This window comes from Alosa pseudoharengus, unplaced genomic scaffold, assembly GCF_046254945.1.
Source record: "Alosa pseudoharengus isolate Yale_2024_CS ecotype anadromous, Long Island Sound unplaced genomic scaffold, YU_APseudo_1.1 YU_APseudo_1.1_scf_2, whole genome shotgun sequence".
NCBI lineage: Eukaryota > Metazoa > Chordata > Actinopteri > Clupeiformes > Clupeidae > Alosa > Alosa pseudoharengus.
In genome coordinates, this window is record NW_027468663.1 from 11,482,612 (window position 1) to 11,509,594 (window position 26,983).

The 26,983-nt window shown below is 40.9% G+C and overlaps 2 protein-coding genes across 3 annotated transcripts in view; both read left to right on the forward strand.

Moving 5' to 3' along the window:
* Positions 1 to 120: 120 nt before the first annotated feature.
* LOC143133830 (heterogeneous nuclear ribonucleoprotein C) lies at positions 121 to 11,740 on the forward strand. 2 transcript variants are annotated; one of them, XM_076293728.1, is made up of 10 exons: positions 121 to 237; positions 5,495 to 5,663; positions 6,551 to 6,816; positions 7,113 to 7,185; positions 7,296 to 7,346; positions 7,868 to 7,900; positions 9,274 to 9,437; positions 9,619 to 9,732; positions 9,940 to 10,085; positions 10,959 to 11,740. In XM_076293728.1, exons 2-10 carry the CDS (start codon positions 5,659 to 5,661, stop codon positions 11,064 to 11,066), a joined length of 960 nt encoding a protein of 319 aa, XP_076149843.1. In that variant the 5' UTR covers positions 121 to 237; positions 5,495 to 5,658; the 3' UTR covers positions 11,067 to 11,740. The 2 variants fall into 2 exon arrangements, with proteins under 2 accessions (XP_076149843.1, XP_076149844.1); XM_076293729.1 differs by lacking the exon at positions 7,868 to 7,900.
* Positions 11,741 to 14,419: 2,679 nt separating this feature from the next.
* The window catches only part of casq1a (calsequestrin 1a), a 14,244-nt gene continuing 1,680 nt past the window's right edge, over positions 14,420 to 26,983 (forward strand). Inside the window, exons 1-9 of the mRNA XM_076293726.1 lie at positions 14,420 to 14,765; positions 20,918 to 21,011; positions 21,316 to 21,416; positions 23,310 to 23,421; positions 23,591 to 23,664; positions 25,643 to 25,773; positions 25,951 to 25,996; positions 26,392 to 26,446; positions 26,957 to 26,983. The exon at positions 26,957 to 26,983 is cut by the window's right edge and continues 74 nt beyond it. Coding sequence (XP_076149841.1) covers positions 14,529 to 14,765; positions 20,918 to 21,011; positions 21,316 to 21,416; positions 23,310 to 23,421; positions 23,591 to 23,664; positions 25,643 to 25,773; positions 25,951 to 25,996; positions 26,392 to 26,446; positions 26,957 to 26,983 — 877 coding nt within the window. The 5' untranslated portion in view covers positions 14,420 to 14,528. The remainder of the gene's footprint in view (positions 14,766 to 20,917; positions 21,012 to 21,315; positions 21,417 to 23,309; positions 23,422 to 23,590; positions 23,665 to 25,642; positions 25,774 to 25,950; positions 25,997 to 26,391; positions 26,447 to 26,956) is intronic.

The following is a 26,983-nucleotide window of genomic DNA, read 5'->3' on the forward strand; positions in this document are numbered from 1 at the left end:
CGGACGTGCATTCAAGCCATACATGGACCAGTACTCCTTAAGTTTACTGGTAAAGTAACCAAACAGGCGTCGACTTTGAGAGAAGGGGCGGAGATTAAAGGCCTCTCTTTACCCTGTCCCTGCGCCATTTCGTAAAGGAGAAACGCATGGCGTCGATTTGATGCGTAGTCAGTACTTGTGCCAGCAACCGAATTTGTAGATCCTTCCGAAATATTCATTTTAAACTTTAAGGTTTTGGTGAGTATTTTTATTCAAGGTTTTTACACATTTTTGTTTTTCTGCCTTGGCAATATCTTTGGGATCTTTTGATGCATTATTTTTTAAGAATGTGAAGCTAGCTACGTTAGCTATTAGCAAGCTATGTCGTCGCAAGCAAGCCGCTATTCATTTATTCAAATAACAACACACTAGTCTGCACTAAATTTGCAGGATTGTTTTTGTAAGGTGTGACTTTTATACGTTTTTCGTGAGCTGGGACTGATTTTTTTGCATCTTGAATGACTGACCGGTGCTAGTTGTTGCAGCTGGGAGCTAACGTAGCTGATTTTTAGAGCAAGCTGAAGAACGTTTTCTTACTTTGTTTGCGGTGTTTTTCCATTTTAAAGTATTGCTGTTTGTCGGTAGTGCTTTACTTTTGAGGAACCATACCTTGGACTGCACTGACTCTTGTTTTGTTCCACATGGCCGATTTTGTCTTAAATATTGGTTGCAGATGTTTTTGTGAGGGAAGTGTTTTTTCATCAAGAGCATTTCTGGCTTTTCGAGGAACAATTTCTAAACAAAAACATGGACTCAATTTTACATAAATATTTTATTGACTTCAATAAATGTACATGTTTGCAGTATACGGGAGCACGCTCAATTATTTGATTGCAAGCTGCCTGAATGTAAGCTGAACGTGCACTACTGTGACGAGATCAAAAGAAGGCGTGAAATGCAGTGGGAGAGGGCTTGTTCTCCTTTTACTGTACTTCCAAAGAGTTCAGGGAAGACCTGTGGTTAACCTCAGGTCTATGTTCTGATTACAGAAATCCAAAACTGGGAGGTTATTGATAAAGCCTCTTGAACCAGCATTGCATTCTTGTTACGTTAACCTGCCTTCATCTAGTGTTACACTTGTAGCAATATTGCTGTTTAGCAGGCGAGATCAAAGTTTGATTTATTCAGCACAGATGCTTTAATCCAAAGATTTGACAGTCGCGTTTGCACATACAAAATAGCTAAACTTGGTTGACACATCTGATTACTTCAGACCCCCCCCCCAAGAAATAAGTAGCGAGTGCTTTGTAACTTGCAGCTAATGTGATCTGCACAGTTATAGTGTGCTTGCTCGCTAACTTATTGTTCTTACGTTTATTTGCAATCAATTGCTCTAGATGCTGACATTGACCTGGAGTTATTTGTCAGGACTGAAAATACAGAAGTTTATTTGGTACAGATGTAAAATTGTCCTCCCAACAATTTCACTGGCTAAGAAGATCGTTTGGATGCTTTGACATTTATTAGCAATCCACAATGTTGATGATAAGCCTTTTGTATATTTTAACCTTGGATGTTCAATAAGCAGCTTAAATATAAATTAGTATTAATAGCATAGTATTCAACTATTCAATTAAAATGTATAGCTGACAGTAGCAAGTGAGCACAACATTCCACAGAGGTCTACAAAATGCTGAGAGAAAGCTTCAGAATTTCACGAATCTACCTCTGTTTGAGACAACCTACTGGTCATGCCTTGAAGGAAGCTTGAATAGGATGTTTTTCTTTCTTTTTGGAATTTATCTTCCAATTTATTTACAGGTTGATTAGCTGTCAAAACATTTGATAGAAAGTGGCAAATGTGGACTCCAGGATACAGATGGCCTGGAGACCAGTCAAATCTTGGGGCACATATTGAATTTGTTCTGACAGATCTGTCTGGTCACCTTGCAATTCAAGGCGATTTCTGAATCATCAAAAACCCAGGACCCCATGCCAACTGCTTATCCAGCAAAGGGTGGGCTTTATACGATGAAAGGAGGGCGGTTGGCAACATTTTGTACATAACCATTGGCTTTAAACAACAGTGGGGTGTATTTTCAGACGTTTTAAATGACAGACATATATATTTTTGATTTTTTTAAATTGAGTAAACAACATTTAAAACCTTAATTTACAAGAAATATATGTTTGCTATGTTGATCATTGCTGGTTATGCCCCTTGAAACTCAAAGTGAAGTGAACTGAGATTGTTTGGTGTCAGCGAGGCTACGATTCAGATCCAAGGACGATGCTAATAGGCCTTGTTCAGCCTTGATCAGAATTTCAATCATCCTGACTGACCGTCCGCATTACATATTGCAAGTGATCAGATCCAATCGGCCTGTCCGTATTGACTCAGTCTTATCCACAGTGATTTCTATGGTAATAGGCTACGCCCAGGAAATACAAATGAGCAAAATGGATGAAATAGAGCTGTGCCTGTTTTTGCCCCAAATGATTATGTGGAGCTATTCTGGAAGTCCAGAGTTCTTTCTTGCGAGGACACAATATGAATTTGCTCAGCGAGTGACTGGCGATTAGTAATGATGCTCATTACCTATGCCCATGGAGCCGAGCTGCACCAATCACACTGGTGTATCTGATATAGGCCAGCCAGAGGCAGTGGCATCAGTGTGTTTTGAAAAGTGATGTGGACAATAACCATCAACCTAAGTGTGTTTTAAAAAGTGATGTGGACAATGACATTTTTGTGGCTACAATATAATTTGCATAGGCCTATTTCATGTTCTGAAAATCACTGTCATTGTAATGCGCATAGACTGTTGTGCAATTTTTAACGGGTTAAATAGGGCTACCAAAATCGGAGGTTTCTCTGAATTTTTAGAATTCTGACAGCTAATTGAACGATTTTCACTGTGCTTTGGGGTACAGTTAGTGAGTCTAGACGAGGCGAGTGGCAGAGGCAATCACGTACCTGCTGGTCCTGCAAAAGGAGATTCTTTCACCTTTAGCTTCGTCTCATTCATAGCTTTTAAGCCTTGCCAGATTGCAAGCTATACCGGGCACTAACAAACACTAATGGCTCGCTCGCTCATTGCTCCTAAAGCCACTTTTAAATTATGTGTGTGCTTACACTCAAAACTTAATTTAGTACCTCTATTCCTATAAAATAGATAGAAGTAGATTTCATGTTTGTGGCTTGTTGAAGTGTGGACTATAACTGCTCAATTGTGTCCGAGCTCAGCAGCTGTTTCAGTGTAGGCCACTTGAAGACTACGGGAGTGTAATACTGTGTTTCACCACATTCACTACATAGCATTTAAAGGGGTGCTGTTTCACTCACAGCAAAGTACTAAATGAAAACGGGAGAGAGAGCCTATTCTTTCTTCATTTATTTTTACCGAGGGGTTTCAAAAAGTGGTGGGGAGTCATGACAAAAAGCCCCCCCGTCCCCCCCCAAACTGACGCCTATGCATGCTTGGCGCTGCCTCTCGAGTTGGCCCATTTTCATTACTCGTAGCAAGACCCTTAATCTTTTGGATTTGGGTCTGGATTTCCAGGCTAATGTGGCGCCACAGCGCAAAGTTTTTGTTAACTACAAGAAAGCGACAGAAACGGTGGCGACTACTTAGTTGTGTTTAACACTCATTGAATTAATTTCCATCTCTCCGGATCTACGTTATTGTTAGTGTTGCATTGCAAGTGACTTGGAAGAAAACAAATCTGTAAAAATTTGATTGGAATCCCATTTGAAACCACTGCCATATGGTTTGAATCAGATTTGGAAAAATTGGATATCGTAGTTTTTCACTGTCCTGACTGATTTGGAGTGGTAATGTGAACAAGGCTACATTGACTAGCTGGACCCTGCTCAATGCCATGTTTTCAGGGAACAGCAAGTCCGGCACCAGTTTCAGTCATTTTCCTGACATTCCATCATCACTTCACTGTATTGATGTCATAGCTGATCGTCCTCAACTAGACATACTGCTATGGCCACACAGATGAATTTCATCAGATGAGGCTCACTTTTACTGATCGTATAATTAAGTTGAATAATTTATACAGCTGTCAGATCTGATATTTGCATCACTTGGGGTGAATAAGATAAACAACTCATTCTCTTTCACTTATGTAATTCCGACTTTGTGACTTGGTGAAGTTGGCATGGATGAGACTGTATTATGATGACCATATTACTCAACCAGAATTATTCACATGAGTATGTACAAATACAGTCACATACCTGAAGAAAATGAGAAGAACTGCTATTAGGAGGCGATCAGACAGGACGAGCTTTGCCGCTTATGAAACACAAGATAAAAATATCATAAAAACACGGGCGTTTTCGCCCACTTGAAGTTGAACTTTTTTCAATTCGAGGCACTCAGCATGCAACGCACCCAACAAGAGGCGCTCTGGGCGCATAAGCAGTGTGTAAAGCGCTTACTGCAAATACGAAACAACATAAGAAAGGGGGCAGCTCACTGCAGTCACCTCGTCTTATCTGATCGCCCCCTTAAATAGTCATTGGTGAAGACTTTCAGTGCACAGTATTTTAAACCAAGATGCATTCTAATTTTTAACTGTCACTTTTGCATTGGAACGAATGGCTGCACACAAGTCAGTAATTACAATCACAGCCGCAAGCTTAGTGAACGAGTACATTTCTGTGGTGGGCCTCATAGTAAAAAAAAACAATCACACTACTACTTCATATTTATATTGTACCAAAGGGAGAACAATTATCTGTAGCAGGAGTGCGTTCTCATGTATTACAACTGTTTGACATAAACACATTAACAATGCTTTCTCTTTCAGATGGCCGATGACTCAAAAACAGATTATAGCACCACCATATACACTAAGTTTTTTAACCATCTTTTTTTAGCTAAAGGTTGCTTACTGTAGCACACTGTGTAGTTTATACTAGAGTAAGATTGTGTTTTGTTTTTTGACCTGAGTTTTAACACATCAAGCATGGCACCTGATGAGTCATCATGATGGTGAACTTTCACCTTTGTTACAGTGCAGTGCAGCTTCTGTATGGTTAGACTAGACTTTCTCTTATGGATACTATGTGTCATCTGATGGCCAATAGTAGCCATTTTAGAAGGACTATTTTTGAGCCTTACTAGCAGTTATGTTGGGTTATATTTTAGGTGATGGGAGAAGAAAGTACATGCAGCAACCCCCCCCCACAGCATTCAGAGAGAGAGAGAGAGACCTTCCTAATTAACTGGTCCTGTATTATTTATTTTTTGGCTAGATACTTTCTCCTGTCAAAAAGCCAATCAGTAAATATCTTCAGCAGAAGTTAAAAGGCCGACATTTACAAAGAATTGGATGGAACTGTGATTTTCCCTTCTGTTTTTTGGGGGAGGATGGGGGGGCTGCAACATGGATGTGAAACGATTGTTTTTTGTGGGAAAGACGGCAACATTGTGAAAACCACTCACCGAGTTACCTAACCCTATGTAGTTGTATTGAGGTGTCTCTTTTGTCGCCTCAGTGTAATTCGTTGGGCCAAGCGCTGCTTTCTGAGAAGGTGCTGCTGGGAGTTGTAGTTTTGGCTGAGAGCACCCCTCCCAAGACCCCTGCCAGCATACACTGGTCCCATCCTCAGTGACAAAGAACTTACAGGCAGGACAGACGACCTCCCTCCACACAGGCTCCATGGAGTGAGTGATGGTTATTAAACCCCACAGTTCTGTTCTGTCAACATCTTTTCCTGCAATGACGGCTACTCTCAGTGAGACTCTAAGAACACACAGACATATACATACACACACACACACACACACACACACACACACACACACAGGTAGTTATTTTCCCCCCACCCCTCAGGAGTACCCCTTTCTCACCCTTAAAAACCCTATCCCACAGATGTCTATGTTCAGTTGACCAGTTAATGTGTGTTGAACTGAGAATATGAAACACTCGACCAGTTGTCTGTTATATTGATGCCACTGTTACTGGTCTGTTATATTGATGTGTTGTTGTAAGTGCTGGTTCTCCCCCTTGCTATTCAGGCTTAAGTAATGTGTGTTTTGTTTAGTGATTAGTCAGGTTGAGGTTTCCTGCAAAGGTAAAATTTGCTTGATTCCATGGGACAATACCAATGCTCTCAACACAATAGTATTCATACAAATGCTTAGTTACACAAGGCTTTTTTAAATTGAGATTAACATTTTGAAGTTAAACTTCCCTTCTGTAAATTTAACATTGACTTAACAGCATAGAGATTAATTGTGGTGTTAATTACGTTTAATGAAAAGATATTTCAGAATTTTGTCAGAGAATGAAAGGTGCGAGGAGTGTGTCCAGCTTCCCTTTTGTGCAGGAGAGGCCTCTTCTCAGGCACCCCTGTATTTCCACCAGGGATAGGGCTGTGTCTTTGGTTGGTATTTCCACCAGGGATAGGGCTGTGTGTTTGGTTGGCATGGTCCATGTTTGTAGTTTACTTTGGGGGGGGGGGGGGGGGTATATCCTCTGTGGCTGACTAACCCGTTGGCTTTTGTCCTTGTCCCCTCATCTTCATCTATCCATTCATCCGTCCATCCAGTCGCTCACCTTCCCTGGCAAGCCTGATGGCCAGCAACGTGACCAACAAGACGGACCCACGTTCGCTCAACTCGCGGGTCTTCATCGGCAACCTCAACACCATGCTGGTGACCAAGGCTGATGTGGAGGCCATCTTCGCCAAGTACGGCAAGATCGTGGGTTGCTCTGTGCACAAGGGCTACGCCTTCGTGCAGTTCGCCAACGAGAGGAACGCCAGGGCAGCCGTAGCCAGCGAAGACGGTCGTATGGTCGTGGGGCAGGTTCTGGGTAAGAACATATGAGGGAGACATGCCTAGGCTGAGTGTGCAGTTGGTTCAACTAGCAAAGTCATTGAAAAGCAGTTAGCTATCTGACTATTTGTTTATCTGTAAACTTGCATGTCTTTAGGACTTTTTGGGAAACCTTATTCATCACAGTCATTTGATTAGGACAGAAAGGTTTTGCATATACTGTACATCACAATACTGTTAGCATGTGCATATGTATGGCACATGTAAACAGTATTGTATTATGACGGGCTAAGGGAGCTAATGATGTGTTTTGTGCTATGATTTACTCTCCAGATATTAATTTAGCCGCAGAGCCCAAACCACACAGGGCAAAGACTACAAAGCGCTCAGCAGGAGACATGTACAGGTGTGCCTCTCTGCTTCACCATTTCATATCACTAGGGGTTTTGGTTATCTCATTTAATTTCTAAATCTAAAGTTATCTAAATCTAATTTCTCTCTCTTTTGTGTATGCAGTAGTTCAACATTTGACCTGGACTATGACTTCCAGAGAGATTACTATGACAGGTAAGGCTTGTGGCACACACACAGCGTGTATATCAATATTGTAATGACCTGAGGCTCATTCCTGGTCAAATCAGACAGCATCTAGGAAAATGGTTGCCACACCCTCTTTTTTCCATCAGTATTTTTTATTGGGTTTTAACATATGTGTACTGGAAAAAACCTAAGTGTAAATGATTCAGACATTAAAAATAATAGGCGTCTCAGGTTTTTTACATAATGTTTAGGTCCCAAATATTATGTATGTATTTTTGTTCGATTCCAATATTTATTTTATTTTTTCATCCTTTTTTCCTCATTTTTTTTCTAGTTATTACCCTTTCAGAAATGCCTCCCCTTGAAGCCATGTCTGGGCATTAATGTCTTAAAAAGTAGGATTCCTAGCCTGACCAAATTTGACCAAATTTTTGTTTGTACTGCATGACCATCGATTTTATATAAGGCCTAGACTCGGAACAAAGTGCGAAGATAGTATTATTGTTGGCTTTATAACATTTTTTTTGTACCCACATGGCATCAATCAGCATTTCGTCTCCACAACATGAAGATATAACAGGGTGAGATTTTATTTCATTTTCATAGGGGTAAAATGGAATGTGGGGTAGCTTTTAGGAACATGTAAATCTATAGGGGAATGATTTATGATAGTTTAGGGTACAAAGTGCCAGTGTTGTATATCCATAAAGAAATAAGGCTGTGCAATTAATTTAATTAATAGATAATCATCAATTATGACTCCCAACAATTATGAGAACAACGTAATCAAAATATAATTTGAGTTATAAATCCAGTGAACCCTTTAGCACTACAGTGGTAACTGTTGTATACATGGATTGTTTTTGCATGTTTTATGTTTCTTTTTCAGATGCGTTATATATAAAATGGAATTGGATCTACTGGGTTTTTTTTTAGTTTAGAAAATGGATGATGTTTCCAAAATCATTCAGTAATGGTGTTAAATAATCGTGATCTCATGATTTTGCCATTGTCGAGCAGCCCTATACATAAATACACATAGTAATTACATCGTTATACCTATGAATAATATTTATCTATGGTACAACATTGATACTTATTTTTTATCAACATAGATTTTCATGTTCTTACTAGCTATCCCACATACCATTTCAGTCTTTTGAAAATGACAACATTCCCTTTTTTCTTTTATATATTAATGCCCATTATATGTGGAGACCTCAAATATAGGTACAGCATCAAAAAAATAGCATTTAAAGAAAAAGTAATAATTGATTGCCATGGGTACAAGTTTATAATGCCCTCAATGTATCTCTTTCTGAAAAAGTTTCCTAATCTAGCGCAATTTAGAAAATCAGTGAGCATGTCTTACTTTTAGTGGTTCAGTCATACTGAAAACATGTTTGTCTTTCATCCTACAAAGTATGCCATGGCTGTAATATACTTTTCAAGATATTAAATATATTTTATCAAGATATTTAAGACATGGCTTCCCAGATAATGTGTTTTTCAGGATGTAAATAATATCAAGATAGAGATAGATAGATACTTTATTGATCCCCAAGGGATCCCAGATAATGTGTTTTTCAGGATGTAAATAATATCAAGATAGATAGATAGATAGATAGATAGATAGATAGATACTTTCTTTATTTATCCCCAAGGGGAAATTCAAGGGCTAACAAGAAGACATAACATCACAGGATTTGAGCAGAAATATTTTACAGGTCTTGGTTTTAGGACCCCTTCAAGTTTTTAACAAAATCGGTGCATTTTATGCCTACGATGATGTTCCCTTAAAATTACTATTACATTACATAAATTAGTATGGCCTTGATTAAAACACAAGATATTGAAACGCAACCTGTGTATCATGATGTGTATTGTATCTCCAGATTCTTATCAATCCATATTGTAGGTTCGCATTTAACTCTCTCCTCTCTCTGTTGTAAAGGGTGTACTCGTACCCATCACGTGTGCCTCCCCCGCCACCCCCCCTCCCACGTGCAGTCATCCCCTCCAAGCGGCCCCGTGTCAGCATCAGCAGTGGTGGCAGCCGCCGCACCAAGTCCAGCTTCTCCTCGTCCAAAAGCAGCCAGAGGACATCCTCACGCACCAGTCAGTACACACACACACACACACACACACACACACACACACACATACGGATAATTGATGGTCAATTTCACTGGTACTTGTGACTGTGACAATAAAGTTCTATCCTATCCTATACGCACACTCACACACAGTGCTTTTGGCTCTGAATATCCTCCCTCTGTTTTGTGTCATTTCCTCTCAGTGAAGGCAGACGATCTGCAGACCATTAAAAAAGAGCTGACACAGATAAAAAATAAGGTGGACTATCTGCTGGAAAGTCTGGACCGTATGGAGAAGGATCACAGCAAGAAGTCCGGTACGCCACTTTCCACCCTCATGGCTGAACGAAAATACCTTATTTAATTAATTATAAGCTAATACATTGAATTAATTCTAAATTAATGAATAAATAAGTGGTTGATTAATTGTTTTATTTATTTTATTTATTTATTTATTTATTTATTTGTTTGTTATTTTATTTATTTATTTATTTATTTATTTTTTTTGTTCCTGTGTGGAGCAGAGGGTAAGAGCGTTAAGACAGAAGCTGGAGAGGCATCGTCCCTACAGCACACCAGCAGCAAGAAGGAGCGGGAGCGGGAGCCTCAGGAGCTCAATGACTCCGAGGAGGAGGGAGACCTGCTGGAGGAGGAGGAGGAAGAGGAGGAGGTGAGGAGGGGTGGAGGGCTGGTGATCGGGACATATGTCCTCATTTAATGTCGCTTTTCTACTGCATGGTATCTGCTCAACTCACCTCAACTCTACTAGCTTTTTTTTTGGCTTTCCATTAGCAAAAACTGGTACCTGGTACTATTTCTGGTATACCCTCCATTGAGGTTCCAAGCGAGCTGAGGCAATGCCAAAAAGTGATTTATTGCAGGTTACTGTAGGGTCCCTGTGTTCTAAACAAGCCCGTCATTTTTAAAAAATACCTCAGCAATACTGTGCTAACACGACGAGCAGTTAACAATTTTCACAACTAGATTGCGTTACCTACGTTATTATTCACAACAGTTGCATTCGTTAATTTGATTTGCCACTCTGAAAATGGAAGAACGTCCTGCGGTTCGAAAAGACGAGTGTTCTATCTCATTATGAATTAACAAACTTTCTCTCATGGATTAAAATTAACATTAACTCAAACAGCCACATACCAGGAATCAGAAACACAATCCCCTTGATTTTGTCCGTTGTTGTTATTAGGCTACTGTGTCAGCGTTAGTGACGCCATGCTAGTGTTCTTCCTCGTTGCTATGGCTCCCAGCTACATTAAAGAGGGTACTTTTTAGTGGTGGAAAAGGAAAACTTGGTACCTAAACCGAGTAGAGGCGATTTGAGCAGATACCATGCAGTGGAAAAGCAACTTAAGATAAGAAGAGAATGAAGTTCAAGTACTTTAGGCATCAGTCACCTCCATCTCACACGATTATGTTGATGTGTAAAGAAAAGCGGCCTTCCTCCTACCTTCTGTAACACAGGCTGTTCTGTATTCTTGTGTGATGTCTGTGGAGGTCTTGTCAACACGTGCTCTCCTTGTCTTAGGTGAAGAGCCAAGGAAGAGAGAATGAGGAGGAAGAAGAGGAAGGCGAGGAGGGGGAGCAGGAGGAAGGCGAAGATGACGGAGACAGTGTCAACGGAGATGACTCCTAAAGCTAAAGAAGAAACACACACACACACACAGGATTCATAGACAAACTAGCATTGAAGTGGAGTTTCTCCCCTTTGTTTTATCATTTAACACTAATGTAGTGCACATGCATGTTCTGACACACACACACACACACGCACACACTTCTCAAGGTGACTTGAAGTCCTTAGAATGAATTTCTTCTGTCTCTCTCCTGTCATTCCATTTGCTTTTATGACTCACCTTCTCTCTCCACTGTCTTTTACAAGACTACCAGTAGGATGCACTCTTTCTCTCTGTGTGTCTGTCTGTGTGTCTGTCTGTGTGTCTGTCTGTGTGTCTGTCTGTGTATAAATGTTAGAAAGGACGTGTGTGCGCATGTGGTGTTCTGTTTTATGACCAGCAGAGTGAAGCAGAATGGTTGTGTGCTAGGGAAACCTCAAAAAGCTCCAGGTTCGAGTCTTGTTTGTAGACATATATTTTAATGGTGTAAAATGAAAACATCTCCCTTGTTAATGTCTTGAATGAAATGAAATGCTATCTTTTCTGTTTTATTTTGATGTTTGTGTTCTCAGAAAATGGTGCATAAGTTTGTCTTCATAACGTTGTGTCTTTTTATATATTACCTGGTTTCACTTGTACTGTAAAGAAATATTTCAATAAAATGTCTAAAATTAAAACTCCGGTGTTAAATGTTTCTTGAGTTTTTGTAATATTTGTTTAGAACCTACTGGATGCCACTAAGCGTAAATTGATTATCATGGTCCAAGTAAAATGAATAAAAGGAATTGGATGCTGTTCTCATAATGAAAGTGTATTTCCTTGTCTTCAAGTAGCTTTCATATGCAAACTGTCGAGGACTCTTAAGGAAATGAGGCTAGTGTAAAACTAAATGCTGACATCTGGATATCATTACATTTATATTTTTCAATAACCTTCTGTCCTGCTTTTGTAGAATCTGTGTAGTCTGTGCGTGAAATCTACTTTCAGTTCTTATAAAGTGTCTGAGGTTGAGCTGATTTTACGCTGTGTGAATTCTGTACCTCATTCTGTACCTCCTGGAGGGTCATAAAGATTAGTCTTTGTTTTATTATTGTGCTCTATCTCAATCATGAAATAATTAAGATGATGAATCTCAACAAACATTAGTTTTCCCTTAATTTCCTCCTCTACCACTTCATCCTGATTTTATCTTTGGATGCTTCATTTTGACTTCCAGCAAGTTGAGGCGGCATTTGAGAATGCATCTAGGGCAAAGATAGAATTTAGAAATTATAATCACTTAGCTGTTTTACACAGCTCTGACCGTTGTCACACAATCTGCAAAATCAAATGACTTAATTCCTCTCTATCTCTCTAATATACATGATGTTTGAATACCAGTCCAGTGCCCTGTGAAGGTGCAGATTCAAACAGAACAGTGACACTTTTAGGAAAATAGCCTACCTCACATTGGCTGCCAACAGCAATCAATATCTGAGATGTGATAATTTGTTACAAGATTGTGTACGCTGGTAAGAGCCAGCGTCATGTTAGTTCAAGACACGGACCATGATCCCCATGTTTATTTTTTCACTCTCAAAAACTTCCACAGGGCTCATCAGATTGTAGTATCCTTCAGACATTACCTCAATGTTTAATGCAATGTATCATCCTCAGACACTTGAGGGCCATCTTGTCCTGCCCATCGGACTCATGTCCCTGCAATCTGGATGCAGTAACACACTTGCAGAAGCCTCATAGTCAATGTTTCTTGTGCGATTTGTGTTTGTTTTGATAGGCAGGCAAAGAGTGACAAGTAAGGCTTAAACACAGATAGTCAAGACTTCAATGTGCCAGAATAACTAATAACTTAACTAATTAGTAGAAAACAGTCTGAATCAATGAATTGACAAATCTTCAGTAATGAATCAGTCTAACATAAAGATTCCATATCACCCCATGCACATATAACACGTCGATGATTCACCAGGTCATTCCAGTATTTCCACTCACATTACATTTTAGTTTCAGTTGGCAATCCACATGCTAAGAGACACACATAGAATTAAGTAGGAGCATAATTAAATTATCCTTGGCTCCTTTAGTAAACCACACCGGATACATCCCTGTTTGGGTGTTTTTTGCGAACAGCCCCCTTGTTTAACAGCAAATCCTCCTCTGATGGCAAAATAGGCATTAACTCCACAGGACACTAAATAAAGAGGTTGGAGAAGATGCTGTAAGATCGCCTTTCAGACTTTTATTAATAACTCACCTCTCGACTTTCAATTCGAAAACTAATATGGGAGACATTTAGCTAGTTACCACAGGCACATTGACACACACACACACACACACACACACAGATACACACACACTGAGGACTCACACATTGTATGCTCTTGCACGCTCTCATATTCATACACATCACATGCATAAGCTTACGCATGTTGTTGACAGACAACTAAATCATGACATTTTAAATTCAGAGATGTCCTCTTCAGTGCTTCATTGTCCTTTTTTTCTTTCACGGCTGTTATTATTGTAGGCGCACATAATATGAAGCATACAGATTAATTCAGTCTCCCGTGATTTTATGCGTGTCCTGGGCTACCTCGAAGGAATACCAGCAATGTTGCTGCAGAGGGAGGGTCAGTGTACATCTTTGAGGAGGTCCAGCCTTTAATCCTTAGCAGAGGCTTGATCTGCAGCTCCCCCTCCTGTCCCCGTGCGACCTAGTGGCACATTCTAGCAGGCGCTTGTGCCAAAGCCAGCTAACTGGACACTGAGTCTGCCCCTTCCCGCACACCACACAGCGCTCACGATCCGCTCCATATTTTTAGCCTGGATCGGAGCGCTTTAAAAACTCAGTATGGGAGGGGAGTGTCATATGCCTATCCTCTAAGCACACTTTTTTGTGCTTGCTGTTATCATTCACATCTTGCTTTGTTTTTGTCCACCTTTGCTCTCTCTCTCTTTCTCTGTCAGTAAAGGAGGTGTTTTCTACACACCTCTCTCACTTTCATCTGACCCCCTTTCCTTACAGTAGGGCTAGTGTCAGCTGCAAACCTTGCCAAGCCCACTTTGGGTCTTCATATGATCTCCCTCTCTCTATCGGTCTGTCTGCCACTTTCTCTCTCTCTTGCTCGCTCAAGCCTCTTGGTGTCAATCTCTCTGTCACTCTACCCCTGCCCCCCACCCCCCTCCTCCCTTTCACTCTTACATTTTCATCATCCTACAACTGCCACCCGCTCCCTCTCCCTCCCCCTATCTTTCCCACACTCACACACCCACACACACACACACACACCAGATCCCACCCCTTCAAGTTCCCTCTGCCCCCTTACAACTTCTCTGTGTCTGTGTCTGGGGGTTTTCACACGGGGGGCTCAGGACTTGGTCTTGCTCTGCTCTGGGTAGCGGGGATCCTTTCTTTCTTTCTTTCCTTCTTCTCCATTGTATTTAGTGGAGCAACACTCGCGCACCCCACCAAGACATTCAGAATGAAGTGGGGTTGGGTGCTGTTGGGCCTGCTTATGGCCTTCGGGCAGCTAGCTTGGGGCCAGAAGGGTTTGGACATACCTGAGTTCGACGGACGGGACCGCGTCATCGACCTCAACATAAAGAACTTTAAGGCTGTGATGAAGAAGTATGACGTGTTCGTCATTTACTACCACGAGCACGTTGGGAGCAGCCGTGTCGCCCAGAAGCAGTTTGAGGTCGAGGAGCTGGCCCTTGAGGTTGGTGGGCCGGGAACTAACCAGGGAGGGGGAGAGATGGGGAGGGGAGTGGAGGGCTCATTGATTGAGCGTAGGCTTGCCTACTGTACAATTTACTGCAGCTGGAAGCAAAGTACACAAATTGGAGATTGTAAGAGAGAAGCAGATATTGAGAGCAGTCATTTTTTTTTAAGTTTGCACTTATTTGACATAGATAGATAGATAGATAGATAGATAGATAGATAGACAGATACTTTATTGATCCCCAGGGGAAATTCAAGTGTTGTCAATGTTGTCAATGCTGAATGGTGTGTATGTTTGAGATGAACACCCAACTAATTTCACACTTCTGTCTAAGAGAGGGAAACATAGCCTAATGTCAAATTTTACTTAACCGCCGCTTATGGCATAGCCTACCATTGAATACTGGTAAAGAACCAGTATGTATTTCTCAGGTCTCTGCAGTGAATTGCATGAATATAAATGGACATTTTCACATAGCACTGTCTGAGTTTCTGTGGCTTGAATGTGCTGATATGCAGATATGCTGTTTTAGCTTTCCACTTTGGGATCTTCAGTTACCGAGGATTTGGTCAGAGGCTCATGATCTTCAGTTGTGTGTGTGTGTGTGTGTGTGTGTGTGTGTGTGTGTGTGTGTGTGTGTGTGTGTGTGTGTGTGTGTGTGTGTGTGTGTGTGTGTGTGTGTGTGTGTGTGTGTGAGTGGGGGCATTAATTTAGCAGTTATCTTGACACGAAGAATGCTTGAACGTCTATCTGCATCCACCACTCTACTTTACCACTTTTGAAATAAGCCCCTCAGTACACGTACTCTCACAATTCATTGAATCTATGCTTTACATACACTCTGTTCTTTATATTTGTCAGATTACTGTTCATACTTGTTCTACTTACGGAGACATCTTGTATTATGGCCTTCCCCACCATGCTGCTGCTACCTAGGAAAGACAGGCTACTGGTGCTGATTGCTAATAGTGCTGAGTGCTAATGGTGTTGATTGTTGTTTACATTAGAGTGTAAAGTTTTCAGGTCTATGCTGAAACGTGATAGGACTTGTTTTTGGTTTGTGTGTGCATGTGTGTGTGTGTGTGTGTGTGTGTGTGTGTGTGTGTGTGTGTGAGAGAGAGAGAGAGAGAGAGAGAGAGAGAGAGAGAGAGAGAGAATTGCTGACTGTTAGGGTATGTCTCATATCTGTTTCTGGGTTATCTGTTTATGGGTCTGTGTAACAGCATCATGAACCACACTGCTCAGTCCAGCGGGTCTGCCTGCCAGAATGGCAAATGCTGAGTCGTGCGGACACTAGATCCCAACTCTAACTCTGGCAAGCTGTCAACAATAGGGATACCTCTTGCATGTTAAACCGTCACAGGTCATACCCACACATGATGGAGACAAAAGTTTGGGAGTGAAGCCTTATGCTGAGTCATTAGTCAGTACTCCAGCAAATATGTTTTTTAAAGGTTCTTTCTGATGAGTGACAATTGGCATCTTCCACTTTTTAAAGATATTATAACACCTTGCCTAAAACTACATATCCCAGTGCGTCATGCATGGAGATCAGCTATTTTGATGTGATGAGTCCTTGTTTAATGCTGGCACGGGTCAGGAGTTTATTAAGTCACCTACAGGAACTCCTGGATAGTGGCACCCATGGAGAAGATACTATGAAGATATCTCAAAGTAAATTTGTCTCCAATAAATCTGGAGCCCTGCCAGGGTGATGTTCTTAGAGTCCTTCCACCTCATAGCCCTTTAATAAATAGATGTCAGAACATCTGGATCATCAACGCAGGCCTCCTGGGGTAGAAGAAGAACCCTGACACTGACTTTGCAATGTGGACAGCTGAAGTTTGGATGATTGAATGGAAGATGGAATATTATTCATTTACTTAGTCCCACTGAGTGCCAATGAGGAATTACATGTTGATGATTTGCACAGAACCTTGCTGAGGTTAGATGAAATCGAATTTTTTTTACATTGTATTTGACCTAGACATTATATGGCCCTTGAATGGCCTCCTTGGATATTGGCCTCCACAGATACTGGCCTTAGACTCTGTCCAAGTCTTGTACCATCTCAACCCCATCACCAAGGTTAATCATTCAGCTGTCAGCTGTTCCTCACTTGCCTGAATGACAGTTGGTATCAGAGAGGCTCAGGTGGAGGGTGGAGAGAAGAGGTGAGAGGCGACATCTCCTGCTCTGGTCAACTGGGTCCAGAACCTCCCTACCAACCTCAACCTTTTCCAGCCAGGATGGACTGTTTAATGAATGATACATTTGAATGTATGCCCTCAAAGTACCAATAAGCTAAATGATGATAAGTGATGTGTTCCAAATCCTTCCAATCCCTAAAGAGTTGCCTTGCGCTTCACCTTCACATGTTAATTTCACCTGTTAATGTTCCTTGGCCAGAAAAGATGAAAGTGTTGAGAATCCTCCACAGAGGATGTCATAAATCTCCGGGCCAGCCTTGTCACTTAACACTCAGTCTGCATTCCTGCTGGTCAGAAGGTTACATAATTGTTTGGCCTTGCTGTCACCCCCTGTTCTTCAACAGTGGTTGAGTGTCACCCTCCAAGCACACCTAGGAGGTGTATGAGCTCCTGCATCTCTTTATATAGGCCTTCTTAGAGCCATCTGTGACTTCGACACTGCATGCTGCAAAGACCAAAAGGAAGGAATATAGTGCCTTCTGCATGTGTAAGGTGCTTATTTTGGCTTTACTAAGTAGAAAATAAATTCCATTCCACAGGCTAATGGCGAGGTACTGACAGTAATCAGAGAAACGAGATCAATATGGTTTCTCAGAGCTCAGGCAGAAACAGGTGTGCTGAAAGAAGGCTGACATCAAGGATTGATATAAAATTACACTAATTTTAGAACGTAATGTTTGATATGTGTGTATGTGCATTTTCCAAAGTCTTGATGCATTGGTGGCTGTTTTTTTTTTTTTGACCATGTGTAGCATACTTGGCAGGATTCGCCAGATGAACATATTCCATCCAGCCTCATGTGATGCGGAGACTTACATCTGTACAACACACACCTATGTATGTGTGTGACAGCTTCTTTGCACCAGCACGGTCCATAAATCAAACCGAAAGCATTTATGTATGAGATCATTTCGCTCGCCGCCCCGCTGACCTCTCCACCCTCGCCCTCATACTCCTCTTGGGGGCCAATGGGCTCCGTCTCTTGGCCGGGCACCAGGGCGAGGAGCTTGTGGGCTGCGGAGTTCTGTCGTTGGGGGCTCATGAGGGCGGGTGACGGATGGGCGCAGTACTGTACCTGTCAGCAGATCCCAGGGACTCCAGCGTCACCACCACCTGGCCAAAATAGTCCCGGGTCCGTATCTGCTCCCACTCGCTCGAGCTAAATATAGCCGGTATATCACTGCTGTGGTTGTTTGTGCTTCTCGGGATGTTAAGCAGCTCCAGTAGATCATCTTTCTTCCCTTATAGATACATTTGCAGGGACAGGGTGGGGTTGGGTGGAGGGTCTATCTTGTACTCTCCAACTGTACTGCACTGCGGCTTTTTCGTTGATAATTTTCACAAACCGTTTTTCAAGTTCAAAATTCTCTGTATTTAATTGCATGACAGTATACAGTATCCATCCATAAGAAAAATGTACATTTTTGCTATGTAAAACTTGATTAAGGTACACATGAATTGAAGCCTGGCCTGGACATTGACGAGTAGCTATCACATGATAAAAGTATGTTTCTCAAAAACAAAAAAGTTTGTGTACATGCTACGTTGTGGAGGAAATGCCACAACTGGGGCCAGCAGGGTGCATCGTGACAGAGTATGGGGTCCTTGCCACCTCATTAGAAACTCCAGCTCTTGACGCTTTTCCAGAGAGTTAACAACAGTGCAGCATAAACACATTAGGTTGAGCTTTAGCCAGAAAATCGTTATGAACTCCTAAATCACACAAAGTGCAGAGACAGTCCCTGGGGCATGGAGTGGGCCCTAGGCCTGAAACGTGACCCCATGACTCTATTCTTTAGTGCACGGCTCACTCCCTGCCCCACCTGGGGAGGGCCTCGCTGGCCCTGACAACCACTTCCCTGTGCCTGCGCCATTCGAAAGAGAGAGAGAGAGAGAGAGAGAGAGAGATTGAGAGAGAGAGACGAGAAGGGCGTGGATTTCTGTAAGCCGGATTGGATCAAGTGTCCCTTCTTCCTTCCCTCCCTCCCTCCCTTCCCCTGATTTGTCAAGAAGCTGAAGCTCCCGACCTCAGCCTTCATGGCAAATATTTCGTCCCTCTTGTCGACTCATGGCTTCTGCCGGGGCTACCTTATATAGCTGTGGCCCGTTTGGCCCAAAGCCTTTGAGCTGAGTTTAGCACTCAATCTATTTAACAGATAGATGTGAGCCTCAACCCCCTCCCCCTTAAAGGCCTTTTCATATTAATACCAACTTAATGATACCCATGGCTGGGACTTTTGGGTGTAGAATGGGTTGATTTCTGATTTTGGATGTATTCAATCAATGCCCAGATTTTTGTCTTCAGCTTAAAATATATTAAAGAGAAAATCAAAGTTCAATGACACAAATTTAGTCACAACAGAGACAGAGAGAGAGAGAGAGAGAGAGAGAGAGAGAGAGGAAGGGAGAGAGAGGGGGGGCAATGTTAGTCAAAGCAGTCTATAGCACCCAGATTCATTTATTGATGCAATTGGCTTCCCAACACCCCCCCTCAAAAAAAATAATAATGAAAAAAGAGAGTGACAGACAGACAGAGAGAGAGAGAGGGGATGAAAGTGATGAAAGAGACTAAATATGCAGAATGCAGGAAGCCCCACTGAATGAGGTCATTGATATCATGTTAGAAATGGGCTGGCACACACAGGCTGAGACACACATCAATACTCCTCCATTCCCACAAAGCACATTCAACTACACATCCATACTCCACTATTCCACATAGTGGGCCCCACATTCAACCAATAATAGTTCAGCGTCAGAGGACAGGCTAAATATAAAAGGGACACTGCACCAAAAATTAAAAGTAAAACAATCTGACAAACCGTATTAGGCCAATACAATAAACCAACTACACATCATGGGCCAGTGTCAGGCATCTTCATTATATCTTGTGTTTTTGGTCTTGTGCTTTAGGACAAATATATAACAGAATTTTTCCTGAGCAAAATTAATCCCTTTTCTCATCAGAATGTAAAATAACACACACACACACACACACACACACTTATTTCTTATTTCTATTTCTTTTCTGCATTATATTAACTGGCATCTTTAACTTTACTGTACATCTTTCTCTAGGCCTACAGTAGTAGTAGTTTCAGTAACTATATGTTCTTTTATCTACAATCATAATCTGTTTGTTATTATTATTATTATTATTATTATTATTGCTAAATATCACATAATGGCAAGCATGTTGAACAGTGTCAACTGCATATTAAAAAATGGCTCCTTCAGAGAAAAATATTTACAGTGTTTAATGATAAAATATCAATACAAGTGAAGTTATTCCTATACTCCAAGGTAGTATGCAGATTACAATGCAGAGCTAAGAAGCATGGAAAGAATAACTGGAAATGGAGAGAGAGAGAGAGAGAGAGCAAACATTTCCTTGACAAGATGCAAGTAGACATCTCACACTGCAGTGCACCTGTCGGCACCCCAGAACCCTATTACTCCGACTTGGCACAGAGCCTCCATCTCCTCATGCCAGGCATCCACGAATGCCATGCTACCATTGGTGGACGCCGCTGTCTATCAATCGGGTCAGGTTTCACTCCGATTTAGAAAGTGCAGGGGCAGCGGTCTTTGTGCCGGGCTTTTATGGTGTGAAGGCTTCATCTGGACTAGCGACACTGCTTACAGCATACTCACAAATATGTGAGCTGGGAGTGAAACAAAATAATAGGCCTCCACTACATGTGCAGAGAGACGGATGCAGAGTCATCTAACACTCACTTAGATGAAATCACACTGTGGGGTCATAAATAGGTGTGCTATTGCCATTCTAGAGGGGTGATGAAAAGAGTTTAAAAGATATGGTGTAAATATTTTGTTTTGCTTCATTTGTAGCACATATTAGGAACTTGTAATGGTAGAGGATAGTCTACCACCTCAATGAAACAAATGTATGACTAATTGCAACTCCTTTTCTGGCAGCTTGCAGCCCAGGTCCTGGATGACCTAGATGACGAAGATATAGGATTCGGTGTGCTTGATGAGAAGAAGGACAGTGCTGTTGCCAAGAAACTAGGTACCCTACCTCTGTCATAGTATACGGAAAAGGCCATGTTTCCCCCATATTCCTTTTATTTCATATTCACTATGCATGTTTACCAACTGGTTTTCAGTAACCTTCATGATGATAAGGCCAAAAGCTTTTAAGCACTAAGCCCTTGCTGACAGAATGGGAATGGGAACTCATTAGTTCATTTACACTCTGAGCTTTAAAGGTGCCCTACCAGTCTACAGGCAAACTGAGCAAAATCACTCCCTCTAGTGGTGTAATCCTGAAAGTGTATATCTGCCTTATTGAAGTCTGTCCTCCCGTCTCACAGGTTTGGATGAGGAAGACTGTGTCTATATCTTCGCTGATGATGAGGTCATTGAGTATGATGGAGAGCTTGCTGCTGACACACTGGTGGAGTTCATCTATGATGTATGTGAGAGGGAAGCATGCTGCAGTCAGCTTCATCCTTATAATGATTTATACCCATATTTTCATACTCAACTCCACATATTCATATCACAATTTCATCCTGGAAATGCCTCTGGGCAGCTACAGTACCCTCCGGAATTATTGGCACCTTTGGTAAAGATGACTAAAAACAGGTATAAAATAATCCGTTGGTGATTTATTATAATCTCACAATGAAAATCTCATAAAGAAATAAATATTTTTAACAAAAACACATTGCTCACAAATATTGGCACCCCTAGAAAAATCTTATATACAAAACCTAAGCATTTTCCTATCTAATTTCAACTTATTTAAGTTAATCAGAGTGTCTTTGAACTTTCAGAAGTCATGACTTTCTTTTTCACTAAGGTATGAAAATAAAGTAACACAGGCTAAATCCTCTAGTCATTTTTCAACATGGGAAAGACAAGAGAATACACTAAATCTAAATAAAAACAAAGCGTGTTGACATTTGTAAGTCAGGGGATGTCTATAAAAACTAGGTACTTTGTTTAAAATGCCTACATTTACAGTTAAAACAATGATTAACAGGTTGTAATCAAGTGGAAATGTGACAAACATGCTTGGACAAAGACCCATGGTTATCTTGCCCCCACGCACATTATGGTGGATGAGATAGGCAAAACATTCCATATAACCACTGTTTGAAAGTTACAGAAAAAGGTATCATCTTGGGGTCACCAAGTCCCCCAAAAAATCTTCAAAAATGACCTCACTGCTAAAAGATTATTTAGAGGGCATGCCAGGTAAAGGCCTGTCCAGTAACTGAATGGTACAGTGACTTTGTCTGGAAGTGTGGTCTTGTCAGATGAAATGAAAATTGCGCTCTTTAGCTAGAAACACTTTAGGTGTGTTTGGTGTAGAAGAACGACTATACTGAAAAGAACCCCATACCTAATGAGAATTATGGTGGAGGGGCTGTGCTATTGTGGGGCTGTTTTTATTCCCAAAGGCCTTAGGAACCTAATTACGGTGCATGGTATCATGAACACCAAGAAAAACCTGAACATTTTCAAAGGAAATCTGTCAATCTCTGCCAAGACATTAAAAGTTGGTCATGATTGGATCATTCATCAGGTCAATGAACCAAAGCAAACGTCCAGATCAAAACAAATATGGTTAACTGAACACAAAATCAAGCTTCGGCCATTGCCATCTCAGTCCCCTGATCTAAACTCCATAGAAAAACAGTGGGGTGAGTCAAAGAGGAGAATGCACAAGTGTGGGCCTAGGAATCTGGACGATCTGGGGAGATTTGGTAAAGACGAATGGCCTTAAATCCCTTGGTTTGTATTCAACTTTATGGGGTGTCATAGGAGAATATTACAAGCTGTTTTATTGGTAAAGGAAGGCTTAAGAAGGTATTACAAGCAGGGGTGCCAATAATTGTGAGCGACGTGATTTTGTTAAAAATATTTATTTCTTTTTGAGATTTTCCTTTTTCTCAGAATAAATTTGCTTCCCTTTTCATTGTGAGATTACAATAAATAACCAACAGATTATGTACGATACAGGTTTTTACTCAATTTTAGCAGAGGTGCCAATCATTCTGGAGGGTACTGTATATATGGGCAAACAAGATCAGACACATAACTCCGTTTGGAATGGTCAAACAGGCCTAAAAACATCAATGATCCCTTAATGACATTCTGATTGGCTATTTATAGTACAGAGCCGGACTTCAAGTAATGAAATAAAGCCTGCTATAAAATTAAGTACCGGCGGCATGTCACTTTGGTGAACGATAGTTGTAGCAAGTGACATTCAATTATTTCAGTTGCACCAAATGAGTTGGATGCTTCCTGACAGCTTACATTGTCTCCATCCTATTCCCTCTTCCTTTCTTCCCAGTTGCTTGATGACCCCGTGGAAATCCTTGACAACAGGCACGAGCTGAAAGGTTTCTTCAACATTGATGAGGACATCAAACTGGTGGGCTTCTTCAAGAATGAGAAATCTGACCGTATGTACTAAAGCCATGTCCCACTAACAAAACAGCACATGCTCTCATTCTCGCCCTTCACATACTCCTGTGTGGTTTGTATAGAGAGTGCAGTGAGCATATAGGTGATGTGTGCTGTGTAGAGCCCTGATGTGGCTGCTGACGAACTTTATATTTTGTCGCACTTCAGATTTTGATGCCTATGAGGATGCAGCTGAGGAATTCCACCCTCATATCAAGTTCTTCGCCACCTTTGACTCCAAGGTATACAGTGAATCTGAGATTTTCTTAAGGAAATAGCAATGTTAGCAGTTTCCCCATTGATAAAAGTGTAATGGCTAACAAGCTTTAGACTGGGTGACATGTATTACTCACCAATCTTGAGCACCCATTTGACAACTCAAAACAAAAATGTTGTAATATGTAGAGTTGTAACTCTGTAGTCTGGTGATAACTGCCTACTGCCGCTGACCAATGACGTTCGTATGAGTAGTCAGAAGTAGGCCTACAGTACATGAATATCATCTATCATTTTTAGCAATAAATGTGAATTCAAAATCAGTTTTGAGGAATTTCAGTGGTATTGTTTCCAAATGTTTCCAATTTTTGTCGAACACCACTAAAGCCCCACTGGGTATAAATGTCTCTGTAAAATGTGGTTACACAAAAGACAAAGATCCACCCTATATACTATTACTTTTCACCACTGGGCGTTCATGGGACGCCTGCCCATAAGATTCCATTAAAGACAACTAGGTGCCAGAGCTAAAGTCCGGGACTCACTGACAATACGCTTTATCCGAAGATTGGAATCTCCCTTTTCAGATGATCTCTGACAGTGCAGCCTTTGCTGTAGATGTTAATCAGGGCTGGACTGGGACAAAAAATCGGCCCTGGCATTTTGCCCGAGATGGCCCAGTCAGACACATTCCCTGCAGACAGTCCACTTAAAATATGTATGCATTCTATGCCATGAGTTGCCTAGTGTTCTGCGTTCCTGTGATTGTTTTGGATCTTTCAAGAGGGATCTCAAGACATATCTGTTCAGTTTACACTTAAATAATGAATTAATTCTTAGAGTTATGATTTGTATATGTATGGTATTTGTTTATTTTTTTATTATTGATATTTGATTTTGTATTGACATTATAATTATTATTACTATTTTGATAATATTCCAGATTATATTGGCCTAAGTGAGAACATTGGCTACCTGCATATAACTTCACTGCTTGTACCCTGCATGGAGACATAGGCCTATTTCACGTCAATAGATGTTTGTAGGGGCGCTGCTAGAAAATTTGGGCTATGACAGACATTAATTCTGGGCCCCCCAATAATATATAGTATTATCTGGAGGGCTCTCTGGGGGCCCCCTGTCAGTGCTGGGCCCTTAGAATCGGCCCTTAGAACCCCCATTATCATTCAATTGTGCCGCAAATTAACAGACAGAGGCCCAACGTAATTTAAATTCACAGCTCCGTAGAATAGCAATCTACTCATTGAGGAGGCTCATAGTTTGACTTTGAGAAACGCTGCAGCTCATAGACAGAGAAAGCCGGGGAACAATTATTTTGTTGTCACAGCCAGCGTCGTATTAGCGCTAGTATAGAAATTGAACCAATGAGCCGCTGTCAGCTCTTTGAAGGCCGGCGCACCCAAAAAGTAAGACATTTGATTGGGCTATGCCGGTGTCAGTATGGAAAATGAACCAGTGAGCCGCTGTCAGTCCTTTGAGGGCCAGCGCTGTCAGAAAAACACACACATACACACACACACGCGCACACACATATATATATATATATATATATACATTTTCCATATATATTTCCTAAATTAGCCTATAATTAAATTGCCGATTCGCCCTGATGTTAATGCATTTTTATGGAAATATGGAAAAGAATTGCATTTGTCATGATGGGCACATTTCTGTACCTGACTGAGAATTAATGTAAAGGTCTAGAAGAACAATGACAAAGCTATCCACATTAACAATCAATTCCGTTATCGATTCACCTTTCCATACCCCCAAATTATCCCAAATAGCTGAAGGCCTTTTTTCTTCTCTAGTATTTTGTACCTATAAACCACACCACTGAAAAATCTGTGTGGTATTTCCTGCTTCATTTTACATGATGTATGCTTTACTAAATATGTTTACATTTTACATGATGTATGATTTACTAAATATTTACAAAATTATATCTCCTATGTCACTCTGTCTCCAATGATGCCCTGACAGGTTGCTAAGGCCCTCGACCTCAAGCTAAATGAAGTTGACTTCTACGAACCCTTCATGGATGAACCCGTCACCATCCCTGGAAAACCGTACTCAGAGGATGAGCTTGTTGACTTCATTGAGGACCATGACAGGTGTGTGTGTGTGTGTGTGTGTGTGTGTGTGTGTGTGTGTGTGTGTGTCCATTTTTGCTGTGAACTGTGTGAGTATATTTGAGTTACAATGGTGAATATCTGAAATCATGAATGGATGATCTTGTTGGTGTTTTGATCAACGTGTTAGTCATCTCTCTTACCTCTATTCTGTTTCAGACCAACCCTGAGGAAACTGCAACCTCACAACATGTATGAGATCTGGGTAAGCAAATCATCAACATGTTATGTTATACATAATTATTTGTAAAACAATGGAAAAACGCGCTCAACACCTCCTAAATTGTATATACTGGGTGCTGGATCCTTACATGTAATTAACTGAATATAAAGAAAAATAACTGCACTCACAGTTCCTTTTAAACAACTTTTAATCGCTCCACGGACGTTTTGAGCAGAAAGCTCTTCTTCAGCGCTTTCTGCTCGAAACATCCGTGGGGAAATTAAAAGTTGTTTAAAGGGAACTGTGAGTGCAGTTCTTTTTCTTTATATTCAATGATACATAATTAGCAATTATCCACCACTATCAATCAAATGTAATGTTTTGAGAAAACCATTAGCAAATAATATAAACATTGACAAATTATTTTCATGTCTCAGGAGGATGACATGGATGGCGAGCACATCATTGCATTCGCCGAGGAGAGTGATCCAGGTATCGAAATATGGGAACTACAGTATAATCCTTATATTTACAATAAGAGAACAGAGAGAGATCTATTTTAAATCTTATGATAGATACAAACTTAATGCCATAACACACTGGGGGTGAATGATTTCACCACATGAATGTCACATAAAATATACAGACAAGAATTACATAAAGAGATATGCCATTATAAGAGAAAAATACATTTTTGATCATGATCCATTTGTTCATATGTAAGGTTTTGAGACCCTCTGAAGTTTCTTACATCTTAATATGGGACTCAATGTTTAATGTGCACAAGCTTCTCAATGATAAAGACAATGTTGACTGACCCATGTTCTTTTGAAATTTCACAAATTGGTACAATAACAGAAAATAATTGTTGGCCTTATCTAACCTGCTAAACAAGCAGTGGCACACTCTCCACTTTGTATTTGAGCACTATTTGAGCCCAAAAGATAACATACTGATTTTATGACAATGTCAACCTGACTCTGACCTGCTGATTTCCTCTAGATGGCTTTGAGTTCCTGGAGATCTTGA

Coding starts and splice junctions, on each gene's coding strand:
- LOC143133830 (XM_076293728.1), top strand. Junction 7,186..7,295: donor TCAGCAGGAGACATGTACAG/GTGTGCCTCTCT, acceptor TTGTGTATGCAG/TAGTTCAACATTTGACCTGG. Junction 7,347..7,867: donor CAGAGAGATTACTATGACAG/GTAAGGCTTGTG, acceptor GGCATCAATCAG/CATTTCGTCTCCACAACATG.